General features: G+C 50.2%; 1 protein-coding gene across 1 annotated transcript in view; it reads left to right on the top strand.

The window, feature by feature from the left end:
• RANGAP1 (Ran GTPase activating protein 1) overlaps positions 1-24923 on the top strand; it is a 125574-nt gene that overhangs the window by 55665 nt on the left and 44986 nt on the right. Inside the window, exons 9-10 of the mRNA XM_075321797.1 lie at positions 4175-4274; positions 15608-15692. Coding sequence (XP_075177912.1) covers positions 4175-4274; positions 15608-15692 — 185 coding nt within the window. The remainder of the gene's footprint in view (positions 1-4174; positions 4275-15607; positions 15693-24923) is intronic.

Genomic DNA, 24923 nt, shown 5'->3' with positions numbered 1-24923 from the left:
CCAACCTGTTTGTGGTCCCAAAGAAGGACGGGTCTTTCCGTCCTGTCCTGGACCTGAAACTGCTCAACAAACACGTAAAGACCAGGCGGTTCCGGATGGAATCCCTCCGCTCCGTCATCGCCTCAATGTCCCAGGGAGATTTCCTTGCATCGATCGATATCAAAGATGCTTATCTCCACGTACCGATTGCTCCAGAGCACCAGCGCTTCTTGCGCTTCGCCATAGGAGACGAACACCTGCAGTTCGTGGCACTGCCGTTCGGCCTGGCAACAGCCCCACGGGTTTTCACCAAGGTTATGGCTACTGTAGTAGCGGTCCTCCACTCTCAGGGTCACTCGGTGATCCCTTACTTGGACGATCTCCTGATCAAGGCACCCTCTCAAGAGGCAAGCCAAAACAGCCTCGACGCTACTCTGGAGACTCTCCAGAGTTTCGGGTGGATCATCAATTTTCCAAAGTCAAATCTGACACCGGCCCAATCGCTGACATATCTTGGCATGGAGTTTCATACCCTCTCAGCGATAGTGAAGCTTCCGCTGATCAAGCAGCAGTCGCTACAGAAGGGGGTACAATCTCTCCTTCAAGGTCAGGCACACCCCTTGAGGCGCCTCATGCACTTCCTGGGGAAGATGGTGGCAGCAATGGAGGCAGTCCCTTTCGCGCAGTTTCACCTGCGTCCTCTTCAATGGGACATCCTTCGCAAATGGGACAGGAAGCCGACGTCCCTCGACAGGAACGTCTCTCTCTCTCAGGCGACAAAAGCTTCCCTTCGGTGGTGGCTTCTTCCCACTTCATTATCGAAGGGGAAATCCTTCCTACCCCCATCCTGGGAGGTGGTCACGACGGACGCGAGTCTGTCAGGGTGGGGAGCGGTTTTTCTCCACCACAGGGCTTCAGGGTACGTGGACCCAGCAAGAGTCCTCGCTTCAGATCAATGTTCTGGAAATACGGGCAGTGTACCTTGCCCTGAAAGCGTTCCAGCAGTGGCTGGAAGGCAAGCAGATCCGAATTCAGTCGGACAATTCCACAGCGGTGGCATACATCAACCACCAAGGCGGCACACGCAGTCGGCAAGCCTTCCAGGAAGTCCGGCGGATCTTGATGTGGGTGGAAGCCACGGCCTCCACCATCTCTGCAGTTCACATCCCGGGCGTGGAAAACTGGGAAGCAGATTATCTCAGTCGCCAGGGCATGGACGCAGGGGAATGGTCCCTTCACCCGGACGTGTTTCAGGAGATCTGTTGCCGCTGGGGGGTGCCGGACGTCGACCTCATGGCGTCCCGGCACAACAACAAGGTACCGACGTTCATGGCACGGTCTCAAGATCCCAGAGCTATGGCGGCAGACGCCTTAGTTCAGGATTGGTCGCAATTTCAGCTCCCTTATGTGTTTCCTCCGCTGGCACTGTTGCCCAGAGTGTTACGCAAGATCAGGGCCGACTGCCGCCGCGTCATCCTCGTCGCTCCAGACTGGCCGAGGAGGTCGTGGTACCCGGATCTGTGGCATCTCACGGTCGGCCAACCGTGGGCACTACCAGACCGACCAGACTTGCTGTCTCAAGGGCCGTTTTTCCATCTGAATTCTGCGGCCCTCAACCTGACTGTGTGGCCATTGAGTCCTTGATCCTAGCGTCTTCAGGATTATCTCAAGAGGTCATTGCCACTATGAGACAGGCTAGGAAACCAACGTCCGCCAAGATCTACCACAGGACGTGGAAAATTTTCCTGTCATGGTGCTCTGCTCAGGGTTTTTCTCCCTGGCCTTTTGCCTTGCCCACTTTTCTGTCCTTCCTTCAATCTGGACTTGAAAAGGGTTTGTCGCTTGGCTCCCTTAAGGGACAAGTCTCAGCGCTCTCTGTGTTTTTCCAGAAGCGCCTAGCCAGACTTCCACAGGTACGCACGTTCCTGCAGGGGGTTTGTCACATCGTTCCTCCTTACAAGCGGCCGTTAGAACCCTGGGATTTGAACAGGGTGCTGGTGGCTCTTCAGAAACCACCATTCGAGCCAATGAGGGATATTTCTCTCTCACGCCTTTCGCAGAAAGTGGTCTTCCTAGTAGCAGTCACCTCTCTTCGGAGAGTGTCTGAGCTAGCAGCGTTGTCGTGCAAAGCCCCTTTCCTGGTGTTTCACCAGGACAAGGTGGTTCTGCGTCCGGTTCCGGAATTTCTCCCCAAGGTGGTATCCCCCTTTCATCTCAATCAGGATATCTCCTTACCCTCTTTTTGTCCTCATCCAGTTCACCAATGTGAAAAGGATTTGCACTTGTTAGATCTGGTGAGAGCACTCAGACTCTACATTTCTCGTACGGCGCCCCTGCGCCGCTCGGATGCACTCTTTGTCCTTGTCGCTGGCCAGCGTAAAGGGTCACAGGCTTCCAAATCAACCCTGGCTCGGTGGATCAAGGAGCCAATTCTCGAAGCTTACCGTTCTGCTGGGCTTCCGGTTCCCGCAGGGCTGAAGGCCCATTCTACCAGAGCCGTGGGCGCGTCCTGGGCTTTGAGGCACCAGGCTACGGCTCAGCAGGTGTGTCAGGCGGCTACCTGGTCGAGCCTGCACACTTTCACGAAACACTATCAGGTGCATACCTATGCTTCGGCGGATGCCAGCCTAGGTAGACGAGTCCTTCAGGCGGCGGTTGCCCACCTGTAGGAAGGGGCCGTTTTACGGCTCCATTACGAGGTATTATTTTACCCACCCAGGGACTGCTTTTGGACGTCCCAATTGTCTGGGTCTCCCAATGGAGCGACAAAGAAGAAGGGAATTTTGTTTACTTACCGTAAATTCCTTTTCTTCTAGCTCCAATTGGGAGACCCAGCACCCGCCCCTTTTTTTTTTGTGTACACATGTTGTTCATGTTGAATGGTTTCAGTTCTCCGATATTCCTTCGGATTGAATTTACTTTAAACCAGTTTATAATTTTTTTCCTCCTTCTTGCTTTTGCACCAAAACTGAGGAGCCCGTGGGAGCACGGGGGGTGTATAGGCAGAAGGGGAGGGGCTTTACACTTTTAGTGTAATACTTTGTGCGGCCTCCGGAGGCATAGCCTATACACCCAATTGTCTGGGTCTCCCAATTGGAGCTAGAAGAAAAGGAATTTACGGTAAGTAAACAAAATTCCCTTCTTTAATCGTTTTATAAATTTGTCGACATAGATGTGACGGCTGACGCTGCATCGTATAGAGCACACTAACACTGCTGTGTGCATCACATGGGCTGCTCTGAGACGGCCGCTCTGTCACTGATCTATCACTGCTGCCAGTAGATGAGAAAGAGCAATGTAATGAGGCTGGCATGTGAGATGTGGTCTGCATTTGGGAAGCCGTATCAGAGGAGCGGAATCAAGACTGCAGACATTGCTCAACAACTTAAAGGAACCTGTCACCAGATTTGTTTCCTATAAGCTGGAGGCACCACCAGTGACCCCTTATATACAGCATTCTAGAGTACTGTATATAAGTGCCAAGGCTGCTCTGTAAAACCTAAAAATTAGCTTTTATTATACTGGCCTGTGGGGCAGTCCGGTCTAATGGGTCTCACTGCTCTCTGTCCGGCACCCCTCTCTTCCATCACCCTCCTGCTTCCCCGCTCCGTATGAATGACTTGTCCCACGTCATCCACACAGAGGCGTCCGTTGTGCTCCTGTGCACACGCACTTCTCTTTACCTTGCTGAAGGCAGCGCAAAGTACTGTAATGCGCAGGGTAAGGTCAAAGTTCGCCCGCACATGTGCACTACAATACTTTAATCTGCCCTCAGCAGGGCAGAGAGGTGCGCATGTGCAGGAGTGCAATGGAGGACACTGTGTGGATGATGTAGGACGCTTCATCCACACGGAGCAAGAAGAATGGCAATCACAGTAGAAGAGGAGGCGCCTGACCAAGACTAGCGACACCCATCGCACTGGACCGCCTCACAGGTGAGTATAATAAAAGATGTTTTTTATGTTATACAGAGCGACTCGGGCTCTTATATACAGTATTCTAGTATGCTATATATAAAGGCTCACTGGTGGTGGGCGCAGCTTATAGGGGGCAAATCTGGTGACAGGTTCCCTTTTAAAATGAGCAGTAATCCATTATATTCTTCTTTAATAAGTCTATGCTAGGGAAGAAAATATTGCTGCTTTTAATTGTCTCTGAGTTAATTTACTTTTGTTTTTTTTTCCCTTCATGCTAGGAGCTAAACCTTTCCTTCTGTGAAATAAAAAGTGAGGCAGCAATTAGTTTGGCTGAAGCTATAGAAGATAAATCTGAGCTTGAGAAGTTTGATATAAATGGTAAGCTTGGTCGTCAATGGAAACGGTTTACAATCATTTATTTGAATTTACAAAGTCTCATCTTATTTTCATTTATATGTATTTTTTTTCTCTATTGCTGTTGGAGAATGGTAACCCCCCTGTTTGTTTTGTTGTTTTTTTTTTTTTGCATTTTTTTATATATCTAATATAAAGCTGTATGTATGGGATTGGCATCTGCACCGTAGCAGCTACAGCCACAAAATGTTGCACTCACACACGTCTTGACCCCGAGAGCGTCATATGTAGAGTTGAGCGGATTGCTAATAATCTGGGTCTGGCGGATCCGTTGCGGGTTGTGAAAGAGAGAGAGCCCGCACGTTCCAATTTACCAATCAGTTTTGCCCCTATCTACATAATGGAGAAAAAGTGAAACGAAAAGTGTATCCACACCGTCGCATTTACAATCACAAAATTTTGCACAGACACCACATGTGACCCAGGGAGCGTCGTAGACTATGTTTTGACAGGAAAATTTAACCCCGCGCTTTACAGTTGCTCTCCAAAAAAAACATGGCTCCATTAAAGTAAATGGAGCCTGGAACTACAGATTATTAGTAGGAGCTGTGATTGGTTGCTATAGGAACAAGACATTCCTAGTATAAGAAGTTTATATGTGAGGTGATAAGATGTTAGTGGGGAGACGGACCTGGAAAGGGACGGACCTGGAAAGGGACGGACCTGGAAAGGGACGGACCTGGAAAGGGACGGACCTGGAAAGGGACGGACAGCACATTACTTGTCCAATTTAGTTAAATCTGTGTGGAATATCTGTGGTGTTGAAATATATGTTGTGAAATGCTTCTGTTAGCTTAGTTTTTGCCTTTTAATAATTACATGTCTATCTATTTGTTTTGTGGTTTTTGTGTGCAGAATACATTTTTGTTAATACATTCTATTTTGTTAACAGCAGTTATTAATCCGGGCGAAGCCGGGTAGTACAGCTAGTGTGTATGTATGTGTGTGTATGTGTGTAATCCAGCAAGATAGGAAGGGTGCTGCACCACTGTATGTCACTCAGCGATAACGCATGTGTGCTCGTCGAGGGCTGGGAATTACCGTATCCTGAGCGGGGGTGCTTGTCCAGAAGAAAAGTCCAGGTACCGATGGATGAGTGAAGGAAATGAGGGACCGCACTCCGTACCGCTGTGCAGGAATCTTTAGTTTATTAGACGGTGCAGGGTAAAAAGCAGGAGACTAGCTGTGAGCTGGCTCCCAGGTAGAGGACGACAGCTGTTTCGCCTAACTAATTAGGCTTCCACAGGTCCATATGTGGAGCTACAACGGCGCCCCCTATATAGGAGTGCTCATAGGTGCGTCGCATGCCACATAAAAACATACATAGGAGAATGTAATGTGCATATAAAACATGGAACACACCATGCCACAATACAAAACAATAAAAACAAGGTTATTACAAAACGATTATACCAAAAAAGAAGAAAGGACACCGAAGGAATGCATATGCAAAATATGTCAAAGCACACACATATGGAGGACCTACAGAAAAACTGACAGATCCACGCGATCATTTAACCCCAATGCCCCCTGAGCTCCATAATTAATGATTAGTTTGGCCTCAACTTGTAGTAAAAGTTGCTGAAGGTTGCCCCCCCTCGATGGTTCACTAAAGGGATTAAATCCGATTTTTTTTTTTTTTTTTTTTTTTTTTTTTTTTATCCCCCCACTGTACCGGGTAATTTGGTGGACTTGTATCAGGATACTGTCCTTAAAGACATTGAGGCATTGATCTATACTAACCCCACTCAGAATCTGAGTCAGGGCGAATTGACTGCCATTCACATTATGCGGGGTTGGGAGGACACTGTGTTCCGCGAGGCGGATAAGGGGGGCAACATTGTCCTCCTGACACAGCAACAGTATGTCCAAGAGTGCCTCCGCCAGTTATGTGACAAAGCCACCTATACCCCGTTGCCTAGCAACCCCATTCAGGAATTCAAGAAGTCTTTGGTGCGGCTCTTGAACAAGTTCGTTGGTCTAGGTGTTCTCTCGCAGATGCAGGCGGACAAATTGATCCCTCCTTACCCTACGAAGCCTTGCTGGTATTGTATACCCAAAGTCCATAAGAGTAGAGACAATCCCCCAGGCCGTCCTATAGTGGCTGGTATCGGCTCTTTAACGGAGCCTTTATCACACTATTTGTACTGGCTGCTAAGACCCATTCTTAGTCATATCCCCTCTTATGTCCAGGACACTGGTGACTTTCTGGCACTACTTAAAGGTATAACATGGCAGCAAGGCTTCCAACTAACATCAATTGACGTGGAGAGCCTTTATACCCGCATTCCCCAGCGTTTGGGGGTTCAAGCTGTGAAGGAAATGGTGGCACAGAGTGGGAAGGGTGCTCGTTATTGCAATTTTGTGGATGAGTCCCTTGATTTTGTTCTTTCTAGGAACGCATTTACTTTTTTGGACCGTTGGTACTTGCAGTGCGGGGGTACCGCTATGGGTACCCCTGTCTCTTGTGCCATGGCCAATATATTTTTGGGATCTTTCGAGAGCAAGTATGTGTTTTCCGATACCAACCCCTTTTTGAGGTATATTCGCCACTTTCTTTGTCGCTCCATTGGGAGACCCAGACAATTGGGTGTATAGCTTCTGCCTCCGGAGGCCACACAAAGTATTACACTTAAAAGTGTAAAGCCCCTCCCCTTCTGCCTATACACCCCCCGTGCCTCACGGGCTCCTCAGTTTTTATGCTTTGTGCGAAGGAGGCAGACATCCACGCATAGCTCCACATCTTAGTCAGCAGCAGCTGCTGACTAGGTCGGATGGAAGAAAAGAGGGCCCATAACAGGGCCCCCAGCATGCTCCCTTCTCACCCCACTCTGGTCGGCGGTGCTGTTAAGGTTGAGGTACCCATTGCGGGTACATAGGCAGGAGCCACATGCTGTTTTCCTTCCCCATCCCTTAATGGGCTCTGGGTGAAGTGGGATCCTAATCGGTCTCCAGGCACTGGGACCGTGCTCCCTCCGCAGCCCCTGGGGAATCTGCTGGACAGGAGCCGGGTATCGTCAGGGACAAGGCCCTGCTACTGTGAGGTACTCTGTGTCCCCTTAAGGGACCGCGCATGGAGCGCTTGTGCCATACACACTGCAGCACTGCTGGGTGTGTTAGTGCGCCGGGGACTACCGCGCCGACCGCGCTTATTTGCCGGCCGCGCTTATAACTTTAGTCCCCGGCTTTTGCGGCCTAGTATCGCATATTCCCGCCCCCAGGCCTGCCAGTCAGGGGAAGGGCGGGACGCTGCACAGGACGTCAGCGCTGAGGGCTGGAGCATACTTTGTATACTCCTCCCCCCTCACTCAGCACAGTGGGGCATCAGATTCCCGCACTTTCTAGGGCACGCCCACGGCCCCCTCCTCCCCACAGAACGCCGGCAGCCATTCCTGTCAGCACTTCTGACGCTGGAGAGGAGAGACAACACGGCTCTGGGAGGCCCAGGCAGGGAATCTGGTGATCACACAACCGCTTTGAGCGGTCGGTAAGCAGCACCTGTGGTGCTGGCCCCACTGAGTGCCGAAGTGTACATATATATATATATATACTTATATGCTATACATTTACACTGTACGGTCGCACTGTTGGTTTTTGGCTATATACCCTCCTGGATTGTAGTCAGAGGAGACAACAGCATGTCGTCCGCAAAAAGCAAGGGTGCCAAAGCACAGGCTTACTTTGCAACCTGTACCTCATGTGCGGCTATACTACCGGCAGGTTCCACCGATCCTCATTGTGTGCAATGCTCGGCCCCTGTGGCACTTACTCAGCCGGAGCCTCTGCTACTGGTGGCCCAGGTGGAACCACCTGCTACCACTGTCCAGGTGACAGGGACGGAGTTTGCAGTATTTGCTGACAAACTGTCTGAGAGTATGGATAAATGGTCTGCTAAGATACTAAGAAGCCTTACAGTCCAGACCGGTGACTCAGGCCCCGGGCACTGTTGAATCATTGACCCCAGGCCCCCCTCAGTTGGAGCAGCAAAGTGCTCCTGGGGTGACCCATAGGTCCCAGGGTGAGGTCTCTGACACGGACCGCAGTCCCAGGCCGCCTAAGCGGGCTCGCTGGGAAATTCCCTCGACTTCATCACACTGTTCAGGGTCTCAGCAGGAGGACTCTCTGGATGATGAAGCGGAGGTAGCAGATCAGGATTCTGATCCTGAGGCCGCTCTCAACCTAGATACGCCTGAAGGTGACGCCATAGTGAATGACCTTATAGCGACCATCAATCAGGTGTTGGATATTTCTCCCCCAGCTCCTCCAATTGAGGAGTCAGCTTCTCAGCAGGAGAAATTCCGTTTCAGGTTTCCCAAGCGTACATGGAGTACGTTTCTGGATCACTCTGACTTCAGAGAGGCAGTCCAGAAACACCGAGCTTGTCCAGATAAGCGTTTTTCCAAGCGCCTTAAGGATACACGTTATCCCTTCCCCCCTGATGTTGTCAAGGGCTGGGCTCAGTGTCCCAAGGTGGATCCTCCAGTCTCCAGACTGGCGGCTAGATCCATAGTTGCAGTGGAAGATGGGGCTTCACTCAAGGATGCCACTGACAGACAGATGGAGCTCTGGTTGAAATCCATCTATGAAGCTATCGGCGCGTCTTTTGCTCCAGCATTCGCAGCCGTATGGGCACTCCAAGCTATCTCAGCTTGTCATGCGCAGATTAATGCAGTCACACGTACGTCTGCTCCGCAAGTGGTGTCCTTAACCTCTCAGGCGTCGGCGTTTGCGTCCTACGCCATTAATGCTGTCCTGGACTCTGCGAGCCGTACGGCGGTAGCATCCGCCAATTCGGTGGCAGTCCGCAGGGCCATGTGGCTACGTGAATGGAAGGCAGACTCTGCTTCCAAAAAGTTCTTAACCGGTTTGCCATTTTCTGGCGACCGCCTGTTTGGTGAGCGATTGGATGAAATCATTAAACAATCCAAGGGAAAGGACTCATCCTTACCCCAGTCCAAACCAAACAGACCTCAACCACGGAAGGTACAATCGAGGTTTCGGTCCTTTCGGTCCGCGGGCAGGTCTCAATTCTCCTCGTCCAAAAGGCCTCAGAAGGATCAGAGGAACTCCGATTCATGGCGGTCTAAGTCACGTCCTAAAAAGACCGCCGGAGGAACCGCTCCCAAAGCGGCCTCCTCATGACTTTCGGCCTCCTCACACCGCATCCTCGGTCGGTGGCAGGCTTTCCCGATTTTGCGACGCCTGGCTGCCACAGGTAAAAGACCGTTGGGTGAGAGACATTCTGTCTCACGGTTACAGGATAGAGTTCAGCTCTCGTCCTCCGACTCGATTCTTCAGAACATCTCCGCCCCCCGAGCGAGCCGATGCTCTTCTTCAGGCGGTGAGCACTCTGAAGGCAGAAGGAGTGGTGATCCCTGTTCCTCTTCAGCAACAGGGTCACGGTTTTTACTCCAACTTGTTCGTGGTGCCGAAAAAGGACGGATCCTTCCGTCCTGTTCTGGACCTAAAACTGCTCAACAAACACGTAAAAACCAGACGGTTCCGGATGGAATCGCTCCGCTCCGTCATCGCCTCAATGTCCCAAGGAGATTTCCTAGCATCAATCGACATCAAAGATGCTTATCTCCACGTACCGATTGCTCCAGAGCATCAGCGCTTCCTGCGTTTCGCCATAGGGGACGAACACCTTCAGTTCGTGGCACTGCCTTTCGGCCTGGCGACAGCCCCACGGGTCTTCACCAAGGTCATGGCAACAGTAGTAGCAGTTCTGCACTCTCAGGGACACTCGGTGATCCCTTACTTAGACGATCTGCTTGTCAAGGCACCCTCTCAAGTGGCATGCCAACACAGCCTGAACATTGCTCTGGAGACTCTCCAGAGTTTCGGGTGGATCATCAATTTTCCAAAGTCAAATCTGACACCGGCCCAATCACTGACACATCTTGGCATGGAGTTTCATACTCTCTCAGCGATAGTGAAGCTTCCGCTGGACAAACAGCGTTCACTACAGACAGGGGTGCAATCTCTCCTTCAAGGCCAGTCACACCCCTTGAGGCGCCTCATGCACTTCCTAGGGAAGATGGTAGCAGCAATGGAGGCAGTTCCTTTTGCGCAGTTTCATCTGCGTCCACTTCAATGGGACATTCTCCGCAAATGGGACAGGAAGTCGACGTCCCTCGACAGGAACGTCTCCCTTTCTCGGGCAGCCAAGGCTTCCCTTCAGTGGTGGCTTCTTCCCACTTCTCTGTCGAAGGGGAAATCATTCCTGCCCCCATCCTGGGCTGTGGTCACGACGGACGCGAGCCTGTCAGGGTGGGGGAGCGGTCTTTCTCCACCACAGGGCTCAGGGTACTTGGACTCAGCCAGAGTCCTCCCTTCAGATCAATGTTCTGGAGATAAGGGCAGTGTATCTTGCCCTAAAGGCGTTCCAGCCGTGGCTGGAAGGCAAGCAGATCCGAATTCAGTCGGACAACTCCACAGCGGTGGCATACATCAACCACCAAGGCGGAACACGCAGTCGGCAAGCCTTCCAGGAAGTCCGGCGGATTCTGCTATGGGTGGAAGCCACAGCCTCCACCATATACGCAGTTCACATCCCGGGCGTAGAAAACTGGGAAGCAGACTTTCTCAGTCGCCAGGGCATGGACGCAGGGGAATGGTCCCTTCACCCGGACGTGTTTCAGGAGATCTGTTGCCGCTGGGGGATGCCGGACGTCGACCTAATGGCGTCTCGGCACAACAACAAGGTCCCGACATTCATGGCACGGTCTCAAGATCACAGAGCTCTGGCGGCAGACGCCTTAGTTCAGGATTGGTCGCAGTTTCAACTCCCTTATGTGTTTCCTCCTCTGGCACTGTTGCCCAGAGTGTTACGCAAGATCAGGTCCGACTGCCGCCGCGCCATCCTCGTCGCTCCAGACTGGCCGAGGAGGTCGTGGTACCCGGATCTGTGGCATCTCACGGTGGGCCAACCGTGGGCACTACCAGACCGACCAGACTTGCTGTCTCAAGGACCGTTTTTCCATCTGAATTCTGCGGCCCTCAACCTGACTGTGTGGCCATTGAGTCCTGGATCCTAGCGTCTTCAGGGTTATCTCAAGAGGTCATTGCCACTATGAGACAGGCTAGGAAACCAACGTCCGCCAAGATCTACCACAGGACGTGGAGGTTATTCTTGTCTTGGTGCTCTGATCAGGGTTTTACTCCCTGGCCTTTTGCCTTGCCCACTTTTCTTTCCTTCCTTCAATCCGGATTGGAAAAAGGTTTGTCGCTCGGCTCCCTTAAGGGACAAGTCTCAGCGCTCTCTGTGTTCTTTCAGAAGCGCCTAGCCAGACTTCCACAGGTACGCACGTTCCTGCAGGGGGTTTGTCACTTAGTCCCTCCTTACAAGCGGCCGTTAGAACCCTGGGATCTGAACAGGGTGCTGATGGCTCTTCAGAAACCACCTTTCGAGCCAATGAGGGATATTTCTCTCTCACGCCTTTCGCAGAAAGTGGCCTTCCTAGTAGCAGTCACATCACTTCGGAGAGTGTCTGAGCTAGCAGCGCTGTCATGCAAAGCCCCTTTCCTGGTGTTTCACCAGGACAAGGTGGTTCTGCGTCCGGTTCCGGAATTTCTCCCTAAGGTGGTATCCCCCTTTCATCTTAATCAGGATATCTCCTTACCCTCTTTTTGTCCTCATCCAGTTCACCAATGTGAAAGGGATTTGCACTTGTTAGATCTGGTGAGAGCACTCAGACTCTACATTTCTCGTACGGCGCCCCTGCGCCGCTCGGATGCACCCTTTGTCCTTGTCGCTGGCCAGCGTAAAGGGTCACAGGCTTCCAAATCAACCCTGGCTCGGTGGATCAAGGAACCAATTCTCGAAGCTTACCGATCTTCTGGGCTTCCGGTTCCCTCAGGGCTGAGGGCCCATTCTACCAGAGCCGTGGGTGCGTCCTGGGCCTTGCGGCACCAGGCTACGGCTCAGCAGGTGTGTCAGGCAGCTACCTGGTCGAGCCTGCACACTTTCACGAAACACTATCAGGTGCATACCTATGCTTCGGCAGATGCCAGCCTAGGTAGGCGAGTCCTTCAGGCGGCGGTTGCCCACCTGTAGGAAGGGGCCGTTTTACGGCTCTATTACGAGGTTTTACTTTACCCACCCAGGGACTGCTTTTGGACGTCCCAATTGTCTGGGTCTCCCAATGGAGCGACAAAGAAGAAGGGAATTTTGTTTACTTACCGTAAATTCCTTTTCTTCTAGCTCCAATTGGGAGACCCAGCACCCGCCCCTGTTCCCTTCGGGCTGTTGTTCTTTGTGTACACATGTTGTTCATGTTGAATGGTTTCAGTTCTCCGAAATTTCTTCGGATTGAATTTACTTTAAACCAATTTATAACTTTTCCTCCGTCTTGCTTTTGCACCAAAACTGAGGAGCCCGTGAGGCACGGGGGGTGTATAGGCAGAGGGGAGGGGTTACACTTTTTAAAGTGTAATACTTTGTGTGGCCTCCGGAGGCAGAAGCTATACACCCAATTGTCTGGGTCTCCCAATTGGAGCTAGAAGAAAAGGAATTTACGGTAAGTAAACAAAATTCCCTTCATTTGAGGTATGTGGATGACATATTCATTGTATGGGATGGCACGGAGGATTTATTCTCTGATTTTTGTGTCACCTCTTAACAACTCGAATACAATGAATATGTCCTTCACTTCCTCTTTTGGTGGCGCTACCCTCAATTTTTTGGACGTTGAGGTTTCCATCAGGGATGGTAATATTCACACTCGATTGTTTAGGAAACCGACTGCATCCAACTCACTCTTACATTTCCAGAGCGCACACCCCCTTCATACTAAGACTGCTTTACCGTACAGTCAATTTTTGCGGGTACTCAGGGCTAATAGTTCTGAGGAGACTTTTCTCCAGCAGTCAATGGAATTAAAGGAAAGGCTTCAGCAAAGGGGTTACCCTTAGGAGTTAATTGATTCTGCTTTTGAGAGGGCTAGATCTGGTGTCCATTGTTCTAATCGCATGGGCCGCCCTGACAGAAAGATTGATGATCTGAATAGATTTGTGTTTAGCTTTCGGTTCGGTCCCTTGGAGCATGTCATTAGGAGAACTTTGTATAGGCATTGGCACATTCTGGAAAGAGATCCTACTTTGGTTGAAATGACCAAGGCTAATCCTTTGGTCTCGTTCAGACGTTGCGTTAACCTACGGGATAAACTAGTGAGAAATAGACTTACCAGCCCCTCTGTGTGGCTCGATAGATGCTGCCCGCCGGGTAACTACCGGTGTGGCAACTGCAGATTTTGTAACCTGCATCTCACTGGCCGATCCCTACAGGTGGGTTCGCACTCACATTCGGTCCTCCAGTTTATTTCTTGTAAAACTAAATCCATTGTCTATGTGATTTTTCTGCCTTTGTGGCAGATTTTACATGGGCAAAACAATCAGATGTTTATACGTCAGGTTCAGGGAGCACTACAATTCGGTAACGTCAGGCAAAGGTTCTCCTAGACTGATTTCTCACATCCGCGAGCATCATAATGGTAACCCTGATGTCCTCCGTTTTGCTGGCCTGCAGAAGGTTGTCCTCCCATCGAGGGGGGGCAACCTTCAGCAACTTTTACTACAAGTTGAGGTCAAACTAATCATTAATTATGGAGCTCAGGGGGCATTGGGGTTAAATGATCGCGTGGATCTGTCAGTTTTTCTGTAGGTTTTCCATATGTGTGTGCTTTGACATATTTTGCATATGTATTCCTTCGGTGTCCTTTCTTCTTTTTTGGTATAATCGTTTTGTAATAACCTTGTTTTTATTGTTTTGTATTGTGGCATGGTGTGTTCCATGTTTTATATGCACATTACATTCTCCTATGTATGTTTTTATGTGGCATGCGACGCACCTGTGAGCACTCCTATATAGGGGGCGCCGTTGTAGCTCCACATATGGACCTGTGGAAGCCTAATTAGTTAGGCGAAACAGCTGTCGTCCTCTACCTGGGAGCCAGCTCACAGCTCGTCTCCTGCTTTTTACCCTGCACCGTCTAATAAACTAAAGATTCCTGCACAGCGGTACGGAGTGCGGTCCCTCATTTCCTTCACTCATCCATCGTGTGTGTGTATGTATGTATGTATGCATGTATGTATATGTGTGTGTGTGTGTGTGTGTGTATATATATATATATATATATATTAATATAATATACTCCCAACATGTGCTGATCCCCCTGTTCCTCCGATTACAAGGCGTTTACTAGTCACCATGCTTCCTGTTGAGACTGGATGTGCATGTGACCAATCACTAGTCTCAGTGGTCCGGTGCCATTTACCAATGCATCGGGGCTGGGACCAGCAATTGACTGCACTGGTCTTGTGTTGGTGTCACTGCCACAGCACTGTATACAAAGACCTGCAGAGGGTTTAATGGACTCTTTCAGTAGGATCAACCCTCCTAAGCAGTATATATGGACATGCATAGAAAAGGTAACAAAATTATACATTTATATTTGTTATCCGATTTCTTATTCCAGAGAAGTCCACATTTGTTTTGTATGCAGATTTGCTATTAAGATCTGAGCGAGACACATCTCCCTGAGAATCTGCTCCAGAACCTTTATCGTATGAAAGGAGTAGTTACCAGTTTGACATGTTATGACTGATACTTTTCTCTTGTAATCACACACAGCTTTGCTCTGCAATCAGAACTAACAAAGTACAGCAGAGTTGAATCTTGTCTCATTACAAGCACATTTGCAGCTTCCTCTGACAGTGATGTTAGCTCTGCTGTACAGCACGTTCTCCACACTGGCTGCCTGTGAGAGTGAAGCTGAAGCAATGAGAAAGGACAACTGCTGCAAATGTTTTTTTGTAATGAGGGAACTTTCACTTTTGCTGTGTAAGCTCTGTCAGTCATTACATGTCTCACACTGGTAATGCCCCCTTTCATTTAAAATACTCTGGAGGCAGATTCTCAGGGAGATCTATGTCCGGCCCATAGATGTTAAGATCTCATTTGCATATAAGAAAAACATGGGTTTCTCTGTAACAAGACATCGGATCACAGATATCAAGGTATCATCTCATTCAACCTCCTATGACCTACATGCCCATATAGATGGCTTAGGACGGTTGATCCTACCGACAAATTCCATTTAAACCTCATAAGGCTTATATTCTTATTTCATGTTGGCTTTCACACCCCCCCCCCCCCCCCCCACCCTTAAACTTATGCGATCTTGTACAACTCTTTAAACTTTAATATTTATATTAAATGGCAGAATTGCTCGTTTAAACATTTTGACTGTTTTTTCCCATAGGGATGATGTTAACTTAATATTCTTGCGTTACAGGGAATAACCTGGGAGAAGAAGGTTGTGACCATGTTCAGGAAATCTTAGAAGGCTATAACATGAGTTCAGTGCTCTCATCTCTGAGGTATGAAATATATTGTCCTTTTTTTGTGCTTGTCTTGTAGCATTAGTGGAGGTTGAAGTGGGATCACAGTAGTGGTGGGGGTCTTAAAGGCGTTTGTCCTGTCTAAAAGCCTGCATGCAACTATTCTGTGTGATTGCACACTATTGATTTGACAGTGTGTTCATCGCACAGTGTCACGATTTCTGTGCGAGGGGCAGTCATGTGAATGTATACTGTATGCGATTTTGATACCTGTGTTCCCATCCCTAATAGCCTCATATGGCTTTTCTCAATTTTCTTCTATTGAGAAAAGCCAGATGAGACTGGTTGCAGAAAAACAGGAATCATTACAGTGTGCTCATCACACAGTCATGATTTACCTTTTGAAATTGGAAAGCACCTTAATGATAATTGCTTTGTATAAATGCTAAAGACAGTCAATGAACGATAAAGTGTTTTGAGCAACCACTTCCTGACATTTGTCATATATGAATGATGCAATGGTTTTGCTGCTTCACAAGCAGAGCCAGCAAAATCATCAGCGGTTAGCACCAATCATGGCTGCTTCATCCCTTAGATGCTGGTGTCGGTATGGACTACGGCATCTAGATGCATGTTTGAGAGAGTGTGCTTCTATTTACCCCCATCAGTACTGGTGCTGTTGGTAGCCATGATGAATATAGGCCGAGTAATGGCCTGTAAGATCCTGCAATAAGCAGGGCCTAACATTCTTCCAGTCATGCAGGACTGACAGGTCTAATACCCTGCAGTGCAAATGTATTAGTAGAGTGATCAAATGTCTGAAAGTTTAAGCCCTATACTGGGACTAAATTTAAGAAAAAGAAGAAATGTTTTTTTCTTTGTCGCTCCATTGGGAGACCCAGACAATTGGGTGTATAGCTTCTGCCTCCGGAGGCCACACAAAGTATTACACTTTAAAAAGTGTAACCTCTCCCCTCTGCCTATACACCCTCCCGTGCATCACTGGCTCCTCAGTTTTATGCTTTGTGTGGAAGGAGGCACACATCCACTCAGCTTCTCATTTTAGTTATATTTACTTTTGGAAGAAAAGTGGGCCCCCACGGGGCTCCCGGCATGTTCCCTTCTCACCCCACTATGTCGGCGGTGCTGTTAAGGTTGAGGTACCCATTGTGGGTACAAAGGCAGGAGCCTCATGCCGTCTCCTTCACCATCCCTTAGCGGCTCTGGGAGAAGTGGGATCCTGAGCGGTCATCCAGTCACTGGGACCGTGCTCCCTCCGCAGCCCCTGGGGGAATCTGTCGGACAGGAGTTTGTGTATCCTCAGGGACCGGGCCCTGAATCACTAAGGTACTCTGTACCCCCATGGGGGATGTGCATGGAGCGCCTACATCCCGGATGCTGCAGCAGCTGCTTATTTGTGACGGCCGGCGGACTTCCGCGCCGACCGCGCCTGTTTGTCGGCCGCGGTATTAAATTTAGTCCCCGGCTTCAATTGCGGCCTAGTAGCAAAACTCCCGCCCCCGGGCCTGTCTATCAGGGATAAGGGCGGGACTGCCGACCTGACGTCGGCTGTGAGGGCCAGGGCATCCTGTATGTTCCTCCCCCCCCCCTCACTGATCACTGTGGGGACTCCAGATTCCCGCACTTTTCTAACGCCGCCCACGGCTTCTCTCCTCCCCTGAGAGCTCCGGCAGCCATTTCTTTGGCATTCTGCCTGTGGAGGATTTCCTGGAAAGAGCTCTGCAACGCTGGGAGACTTAAGGCAGGGAATCTGGAGGACACACACTCCGCTTTTTAGCGGTCGGTAAGCCACACCGGTCACCCGGTGCTGGTCCCCTTAGGGTGCCGGAATAGATACTATATATATTTATATATTTCTGTTCGGTCAGGCTGTATACCCTTCCCATATACCCTCAGTGATCACTCTCCTAGGAGACAACAGCATGTCGTCCACAAGGAGCAAGGGTGCCAAGGCACAGGGTTATTTTGCGACCTGTACCTCTTGTGCGGCTAAGTTACCTGCAGGTTCCACCTACCCTCACTGTGAGCAATGCTCAACCCCTGTTTTGCTTCCACAACCGGAGCCTCGGTCACTAGTGGGCCCCTCGGCTCAGGTAGAATCCGTTGCTCCACCTGTCCAGGCGGCAGGGACAGAGTTTGCAGCTTTTGCTGAAAAACTCTGAGTCACTCTCACAATCCATGGCTCAGTCCATGGACAAATGGTCTGTCAAGCTGCTTGAAGCTTTGCAGTCCAGACCAGTCCCTACACGGGCCCCGGGCCCTGTTGGATCTTAACCCCCAGGCCCCTCTCTGCCCGCGCCGCAGCACGTTCCCAGGGGGGGCCTTAGGTCTCATGGGGAGGACTCCGGCCCGGACCACAGTCCCAGACCGGCTAAGCGGGCACGCTGGGAATCTTCCCCGACTTCTTCACGCTGCTCAGGTTCCCAGCGTGAGGACTCTCTGGAGGACGAGGCGGACGTCGCAGCTCAGGGCTCTGACACTGACGTTGCCCTCAATCTTAATACACCTGACGGGGACGCCATAGTAAATGATCTTCTCGTCCATCAACCAGGTGTTAGATAGCTCTCCCCCACCGCCACCTGTAGAGGAGGCGACTTCTCAGCAGGAGAAACACCAGTTTCGGTTCCCTAAACGTACACGGAGTGCGTTTTTCGATCACTCTAACTTCAGAGATGCTGTCCAGAAGCCCAGAGCGGTTCCGGACAAGCGCTTTACTAAGCGCCTTACTGACACACGTTACCCCTTCCCTTCTGACATTGTCAAGGGTTGGGCTCAATGTCCCAAGGTGGATCCCCCAGTCTCTAGATTGGCGGCTAGATCTGTAGTATCGGTTGCAGATGGATCATCGCTAAAGGATGCCACTGACAGGCAGAGCTCCTGATGAAATCCATCTATGAAGCCACGGGCGCGTCTTTTGCCCCGGCCTTTGCAGCCGTGTGGGCACTACAAGCTATCTCAGCTTGTCTGGCTGAGATTAATGCGGTTACACGTAATTCTGCTCCGCAGGTTACGTCTTTGACTTCCCAGGCGTCAGTTTTTTCTTCCTACGCCATGAACGCAGTTTTAGACTCTGCTAGCCGTACAGCGGTGGCATCCGCTCTGTGGCAGTCCGCAGGGCCATGTGGCTGCGCGAATGGAAGGCAGACTCGGCTTCCAAGAGGTTCTTAACCGGTTTGCCGTTTACTGGCGACCGATTGTTTGGCGAACGATTGGATGAGATTATTAAGGAATCTAAGGGAAAGGACTCCTCCTTGCCCCAGTCCAAGCCAAAGAGACCTCCGCAACGACAGATACAATCGAGGTTTCGGTCCTTTCGTCCCTCCGCCAAGCCCCAATCCTCTTCGTCCAGCAGGCCGGAGAAAGGCCAGAGGAACTCCTATGCGTGGTGGGCTAAGTCATGCCCCCAAAAGGCCGCAGGAGGCACTGCTTCCAAGGCGGCCTCCTCATGACTCTCGGCATCCCCGAACCGCATCCTCGGTCGGTGGCAGGCTCTCCCGCTTTTGCGACGCCTGGTGGCCACATGTTCAAGACCGAAGGGTGAGAGACATTCTGTCTCACGGTTACAGGATAGAGTTCAGCTCTCGTCCTCCGACTCGTTTCTTCAGAACATCTCCGCCCCCCGAGCGAGCCGATGCACTTTTTCAGGCGGTGAACGCTCTGAAAACGGAAGGAGTTGTGATCCCTGTTCCCCCCAGGAACATGGTTGCGGCTTTTACTCCAACTTGTTTGTGGTGCCAAAGAAGGACGGCTCGTTCCGTCCCGTTCTGGACCTCAAACTACTCAACAGACATGTGAGCACCAGACGGTTTCGGATGGAATCTCTCCGCTCTGTCATCGCTTCAATGTCACAAGGAGACTTCCTAGCATCGATCGACATCAAGGATGCTTATCTCCATGTGCCGATCGCACCCGAACATCAACGCTTTTTGCGCTTCGCCATCAGGGACGAACACCTTCAGTTCGTGGCATTGCCTTTCGGCCTGGCGACAGCCCCACGGGTGTTCACCAAGGTCATGGCATCTGTTGTGGCGATCCTACACTCTCAGGGCCACTCGGTGATTCCCTACTTAGACGATCTTCTGGTCAGGGCACCCTCTCAGTTGGCGTGTCAAAACAGCCTTTCCGTCGCTCTGGCGACTCTCCAGCAGTTCGGGTGGATAATCAACTTCCCAAAATCGAAGTTGACACCGACCCAATCTCTGACGTACCTTGGGATGGAGTTTCATACTCAGCCAGCGGTAGTCATGCTACCGCGGGACAAACAGCTCTCTCTGCAGGCAGGGGTGCAATCTCTTCTTCGGGGTCAGTCACACCCCTTGAGGCGCCTCATGCACTTCCTGGGGAAGATGGTGGCAGCGATGGAGGCAGTGCCCTTCGCACAATTCTATCTGCGGCCACTCCAGTGGGACATTCTCCGAAAATGGGACCGGAGGTCGACTTCACTCGACAGGAACGTCTCTCTTTCCCTTGCAACCAAGACGTCACTTCAGTGGTGGCTCCTTCCCAACTCTGTCGCAGGGGAAATCCTTCCTACCCCCCACCTGGGCTGTGGTCATGACGGACGCGAGCCTGTCAGGGTGGGGGGCGGTTTTTCTCCACCACAGGGCTCAGGGAACCTGGACTCCGATAGTCATCCCTTCAGATCAATATTCTGGAGATAAGGGCAGTGTATCTAGCCCTATTGGCCTTTCATCGGTGGCTGGAGGGCAGGCAGATCCGAATCCAGTCGGACAACGCCACGGCCGTCGCTTACATCAACCACCAAGGCGGCACTCGCAGTCGTCAAGCCTTCCAAGAAGTCCGGCGAATTCTGCAGTGGATGGAAGCCACAGCCTCCACCATCTCCGCAGTTCACATCCCGGGCGTAGAAAACTGGGAAGCAGATTTTCTCAGCCGACAGGGCATGGACGCGGGGGAATGGTCTCTTCACCCAGACGTGTTTCGAGAGATCTGTCGCCGCTGGGGAACGCCGGACGTCGATCTCATGGCGTCACGGCACAACAACAAAGTCCCGGCATTCATGGCCCGGTCTCAAGATCACAGAGCTCTGGCGGCGGACGCATTAGTTCAGGATTGGTCGCAGTTTCGACTGCCCTATGTATTTCCTCCTCTGGCGATGCTGCCCAGAGTGCTGCGCAAAATCAGGTCCGACTGTCATCGCGCCATTCTCGTCGCTCCAGATTGGCCGAGGCGGTCGTGGTACCCGGATCTGTGGCTTCTCACGGTGGGTCAACCGTGGGCGCTCCCAGACCGCCCAGACTTGCTGTCTCAAGGGCCGTTTTTCCATCTGAATTCTGCGACCCTCAACCTGACTGTGTGGCCATTGAGTCCTGGCTCCTAGCGTCCTCAGGGTTATCTCAAGATGTCATTGCCACTATGAGACAGGCCAGGAAACCAACGTCCGCCAAGATCTCACAGGTCTTGGAGGATCTTCTTATCCTGGTGCTCTGACAAGGGTTTTACTCCCTGGCCCTTTGCCTTACCCACTTTTCTTTCATTCCTTCAATCCGGAATGGACAAGGGTTTGTCTCTCGGCTCTCTCAAGGGACAAGTATCGGCGCTTTCCGTATTTTTTCAAAAGCGTCTAGCCAGGCTTCCGCAGGTCCGCACGTTCCTGCAGGGAGTTTGCCACATAGTCCCACCTTACAAGCGTCCGCTGGAACCCTGGGACCTCAATAGGGTGCTAACAGCTCTTCAGAAACCACCTTTCGAGCCGCTGTGGGATGTCTCTTTATCACGTCTTTCGCAAAAGGTGGCATTTCTAGTGGCAGTTACATCGCTCCGTAGAGTGTCGGAACTGGCAGCGCTGTCATGCAAAGCCCCCTTCCTGTTTTTTCACCAGGATAAGGTGGTTCTACGTCCGGTCCCGGAATTTCTCCCTAAAGTGGTATCCCCTTTTCATCTCAATCAGGATATCTCCTTACCTTCATTTTACCCTCATCCAGTTCACCAATGTGAAAAGGATTTGCACTCATTAGATTTAGTGAGAGCACTCCGACTCTACGTGTCTCGCACGGCGCCCCTGCGCCGTTCAGATGCCCTCTTTGTCCTTGTCGCTGGCCAGCGTAAGGGGTCGCAGGCTTCCAAGTCAACCTTGGCTCGATGGATCAAGGAACCAATTCTTGAATCCTACCGTTCTTCTGGGCTTCCACCTCCTTCAGGGTTGAAAGCCCATTCTACCAGAGCCGTGGGTGCGTCCTGGGCACTGCGGCATCGGGCTACGGCTCAGCAGGTGTGTCAGGCAGCTACCTGGTCTAGTCTGCACACTTTCACGAAACACTATCAGGTGCATACCTATGCTTCGGCAGACGCCAGTCTAGGTAGGCGAGTCCTTCAGGCGGCGGTTGCCCACCTGTAAGAGGGGGTCGTTTTCGGCTCTTTTTATCGAGGTATTCTTTTACCCACCCAGGGACTGCTTTTGGACGTCCCAATTGTCTGGGTCTCCCAATGGAGCGACAAAGAAGAAGGGAATTTTGTTTACTTACCGTAAATTCCTTTTCTTCTAGCTCCTATTGGGAGACCCAGCACCCGCCCCTGTTCCCTTCGGGCTGTTGTTCTTTTGTGTACACATGTTGTTCATGTTGAATTGTTCTTTTGGTTCATGGTTTCAGTTCTCCGAACATCCTTCGGATTGAATTTACCTTAGACCAATTTATAAGTTTCCTCCTTCCTGCTTTTGCACCAAAACTGAGGAGCCCGTGATGCACGGGGGGGTGTATAGGCAGAGGGGAGGGGTTTACACTTTTTAAAGTGTAATACTTTGTGTGGCCTCCGGAGGCAGAAGCTATACACCCAATTGTCTGGGTCTCCCAATAGGAGCTAGAAGAAAAGGAATTTACGGTAAGTAAACAAAATTTCCTTCTTTTTTTAAGTATAGAAAAACATTTGTAAAATAAATACGAAACATAAAAAGTTTATTAAAGTAAAATGCTCTCTCTACAATACAAATAAACAAAAAAATTTGTATAAATTATATTGTCACGTCAAGAACAGCTTGCTCTATCAAACTGTCAAAATAGATGAAGAGCATCAAACTTTTTCTTGACACAAAATATGCGAACAATGTCAAGTGCATATATCTGTGTATCTATAATATGCGTGTGTGTGAGTGAATATATGTGTGTGTGTGTATATATATATATATATATAGATATATATATAGATATATAGATATAGAGATAGATATAGAGATAGATATATAGATATAGATATAGAGAGAGATATATAGATATATATATAGAGATAGATATAGATATATAGATATATATATAGAGATAGATAATGTTTCTATAAATGTGCTTTAAGTTTGTTCACTTTTTTGATATTTGTGTGCTGCCTGCTTTTTTTTGAACATTATATAATATTTTATTATCTTTTCATGAGACAAAAGTGAAGATCTGACCCTGTGATACAATGTAGTCAGTGTGCAGCTTGTATAATATTGTAAATGTGGTGCCCTCTAAATAACTCAACACACATTAATGTCAAATCTATTGGCAACAAAAGTGAGTACACCCTTAAGTGAAAATGGCCAAATTGTGCCTAAAGTGTGACTATATTGTGTGGCCCCAATTATTTTCAAGTGCTGCCTTAGCTCTTTTGGGAATGGAGCTCACTAGAGCTTCATAGGAGCCGCTGGATCCTCTTCCATCCTCCATGATGTCAAGATCACAGAGCTGATGGATGTTAGAGACCTTGTGCTCCTCTACCTTCCATTTGAGGAGGCTCAAAAGAGTTTAGGTCGGGAGACATGTTTGGCCAGTCCAGCAGCTTTACCCTCAATTTCTTTAGGAAAGTAGTCATCATCTTGTAGTTGTGTTTGGGTCGTTACCATGTTAAAATACTGCGCTGCAGACCAGTTTCTGACGGGAGGAGATTATGCTCTGGGTTCAGTATGTCACAGTAAATGTTGGCATTCATGGTTCCATCAATGAATTGTAGCTCCCCACAGCTGGCAGTACTCATGCAGCCCCAAACCATGGCACCCCCACCACCATGCCTGACTATAGGAAAGACACTTGTCTGTGCTCCTAACCTCGTTGCCACCACACGCTTTACACCATATGTGAGGAGTTGGCCACAAGCTAAAGACTATTAAACTTTTCTTCATCGTTCCTTATGGGAGACCCAGACCATGGGTGTATAGCTTCTGCCTCCGGAGGACACACAAAGTACTACACTCAAAAGTGTAGCTCCTCCCTCCTAGCATATACACCCCCTGGTAGCCAGTCCTAGCCAGTTTCAATGCTTTGTGTTCAGGAGGTCACACACACATGCATTCTCTGATTTTTGATTTTTGATTTTTTGGATTTCAAAGATTTGGAAGAAAAGCGGGTCCAGTCTGGACTCCCGGCATGTCCCTTCTCACCCCACTGTGTCGGCGGTGCTGTTAAGGTTGATTTTACAAGGCTGGAGCCTTCACATGCCGCGCTCCTTCACCATCCCCTGGGGCTCTGGCTTGAAGTGGGAGCCGTCACGGTTCTCACTGCTTTGCAGGAGACCGGTCTCCATCCGCAGCCCTTTCAGGATCCTGCCGGACGGAGCGCTCACCTCCCAGGGACCTGGCACCTGCGTCTCACAAGCTAAGTACTGAGAAGTTTTTACCACAGAAAGTGGTCTTTCCAGGGGTCCCTTGTACTTTATATATTGGGGAGAGTGTGTTATATGATTGTGTTAACATTTCCGGCCGGTTCTCCAGTTTTCACTGGAGAACCGCGCCGATGGTGCCTGCACGCTGGCCGCATGTTTAAATCTAGGCCCCGGCTTCGCCTGAGGCCTAGTTTCGGTTTCACTGCCCCTGCATGTCAGTCTTGCAGAGGGACAGTGCGGCTCCGCCCAGCGGCTGTTCAGCACAGGGAACGGACACACCTCACTGAGGAAGGATTCCCTCCCCTGTATACCTCATTTGCCCGCTCTCAGAGTAGGCCCCGCCCCCTCTCCTCGCTCCGGTCGCCATTTTCTCAGCGTTCTCAATGTCTGCATAGGCACAGAGATACCACATTGTGACAAATGGGGGCCTGGGCTGGGGGACTGGAGGGCACCAGGGCTGTGGAGTCGGTAAGCCAAACCTTCGACTCCGACTCCTCAAATTCTCTTGCACCGACTCCGACTCCGACTCCGGCTCCGACTCCGACTCCTACATATATTGCTTATAGTTAGGTGAAAAATGTATTGTAGTACATGAATATGTGTATGTGAACATCAGACATTTAATAATTTTTATGATACAATAATCAAGATATTTGGATA

The sequence above is a fragment of the Anomaloglossus baeobatrachus genome, chromosome 8, assembly GCF_048569485.1.
Source record: "Anomaloglossus baeobatrachus isolate aAnoBae1 chromosome 8, aAnoBae1.hap1, whole genome shotgun sequence".
NCBI classification, from domain to species: Eukaryota; Metazoa; Chordata; class Amphibia; order Anura; family Aromobatidae; genus Anomaloglossus; species Anomaloglossus baeobatrachus.
Note: the sequence above shows the minus strand (reverse complement) of the source record. Positions and strands in the feature narration are given on the sequence as shown.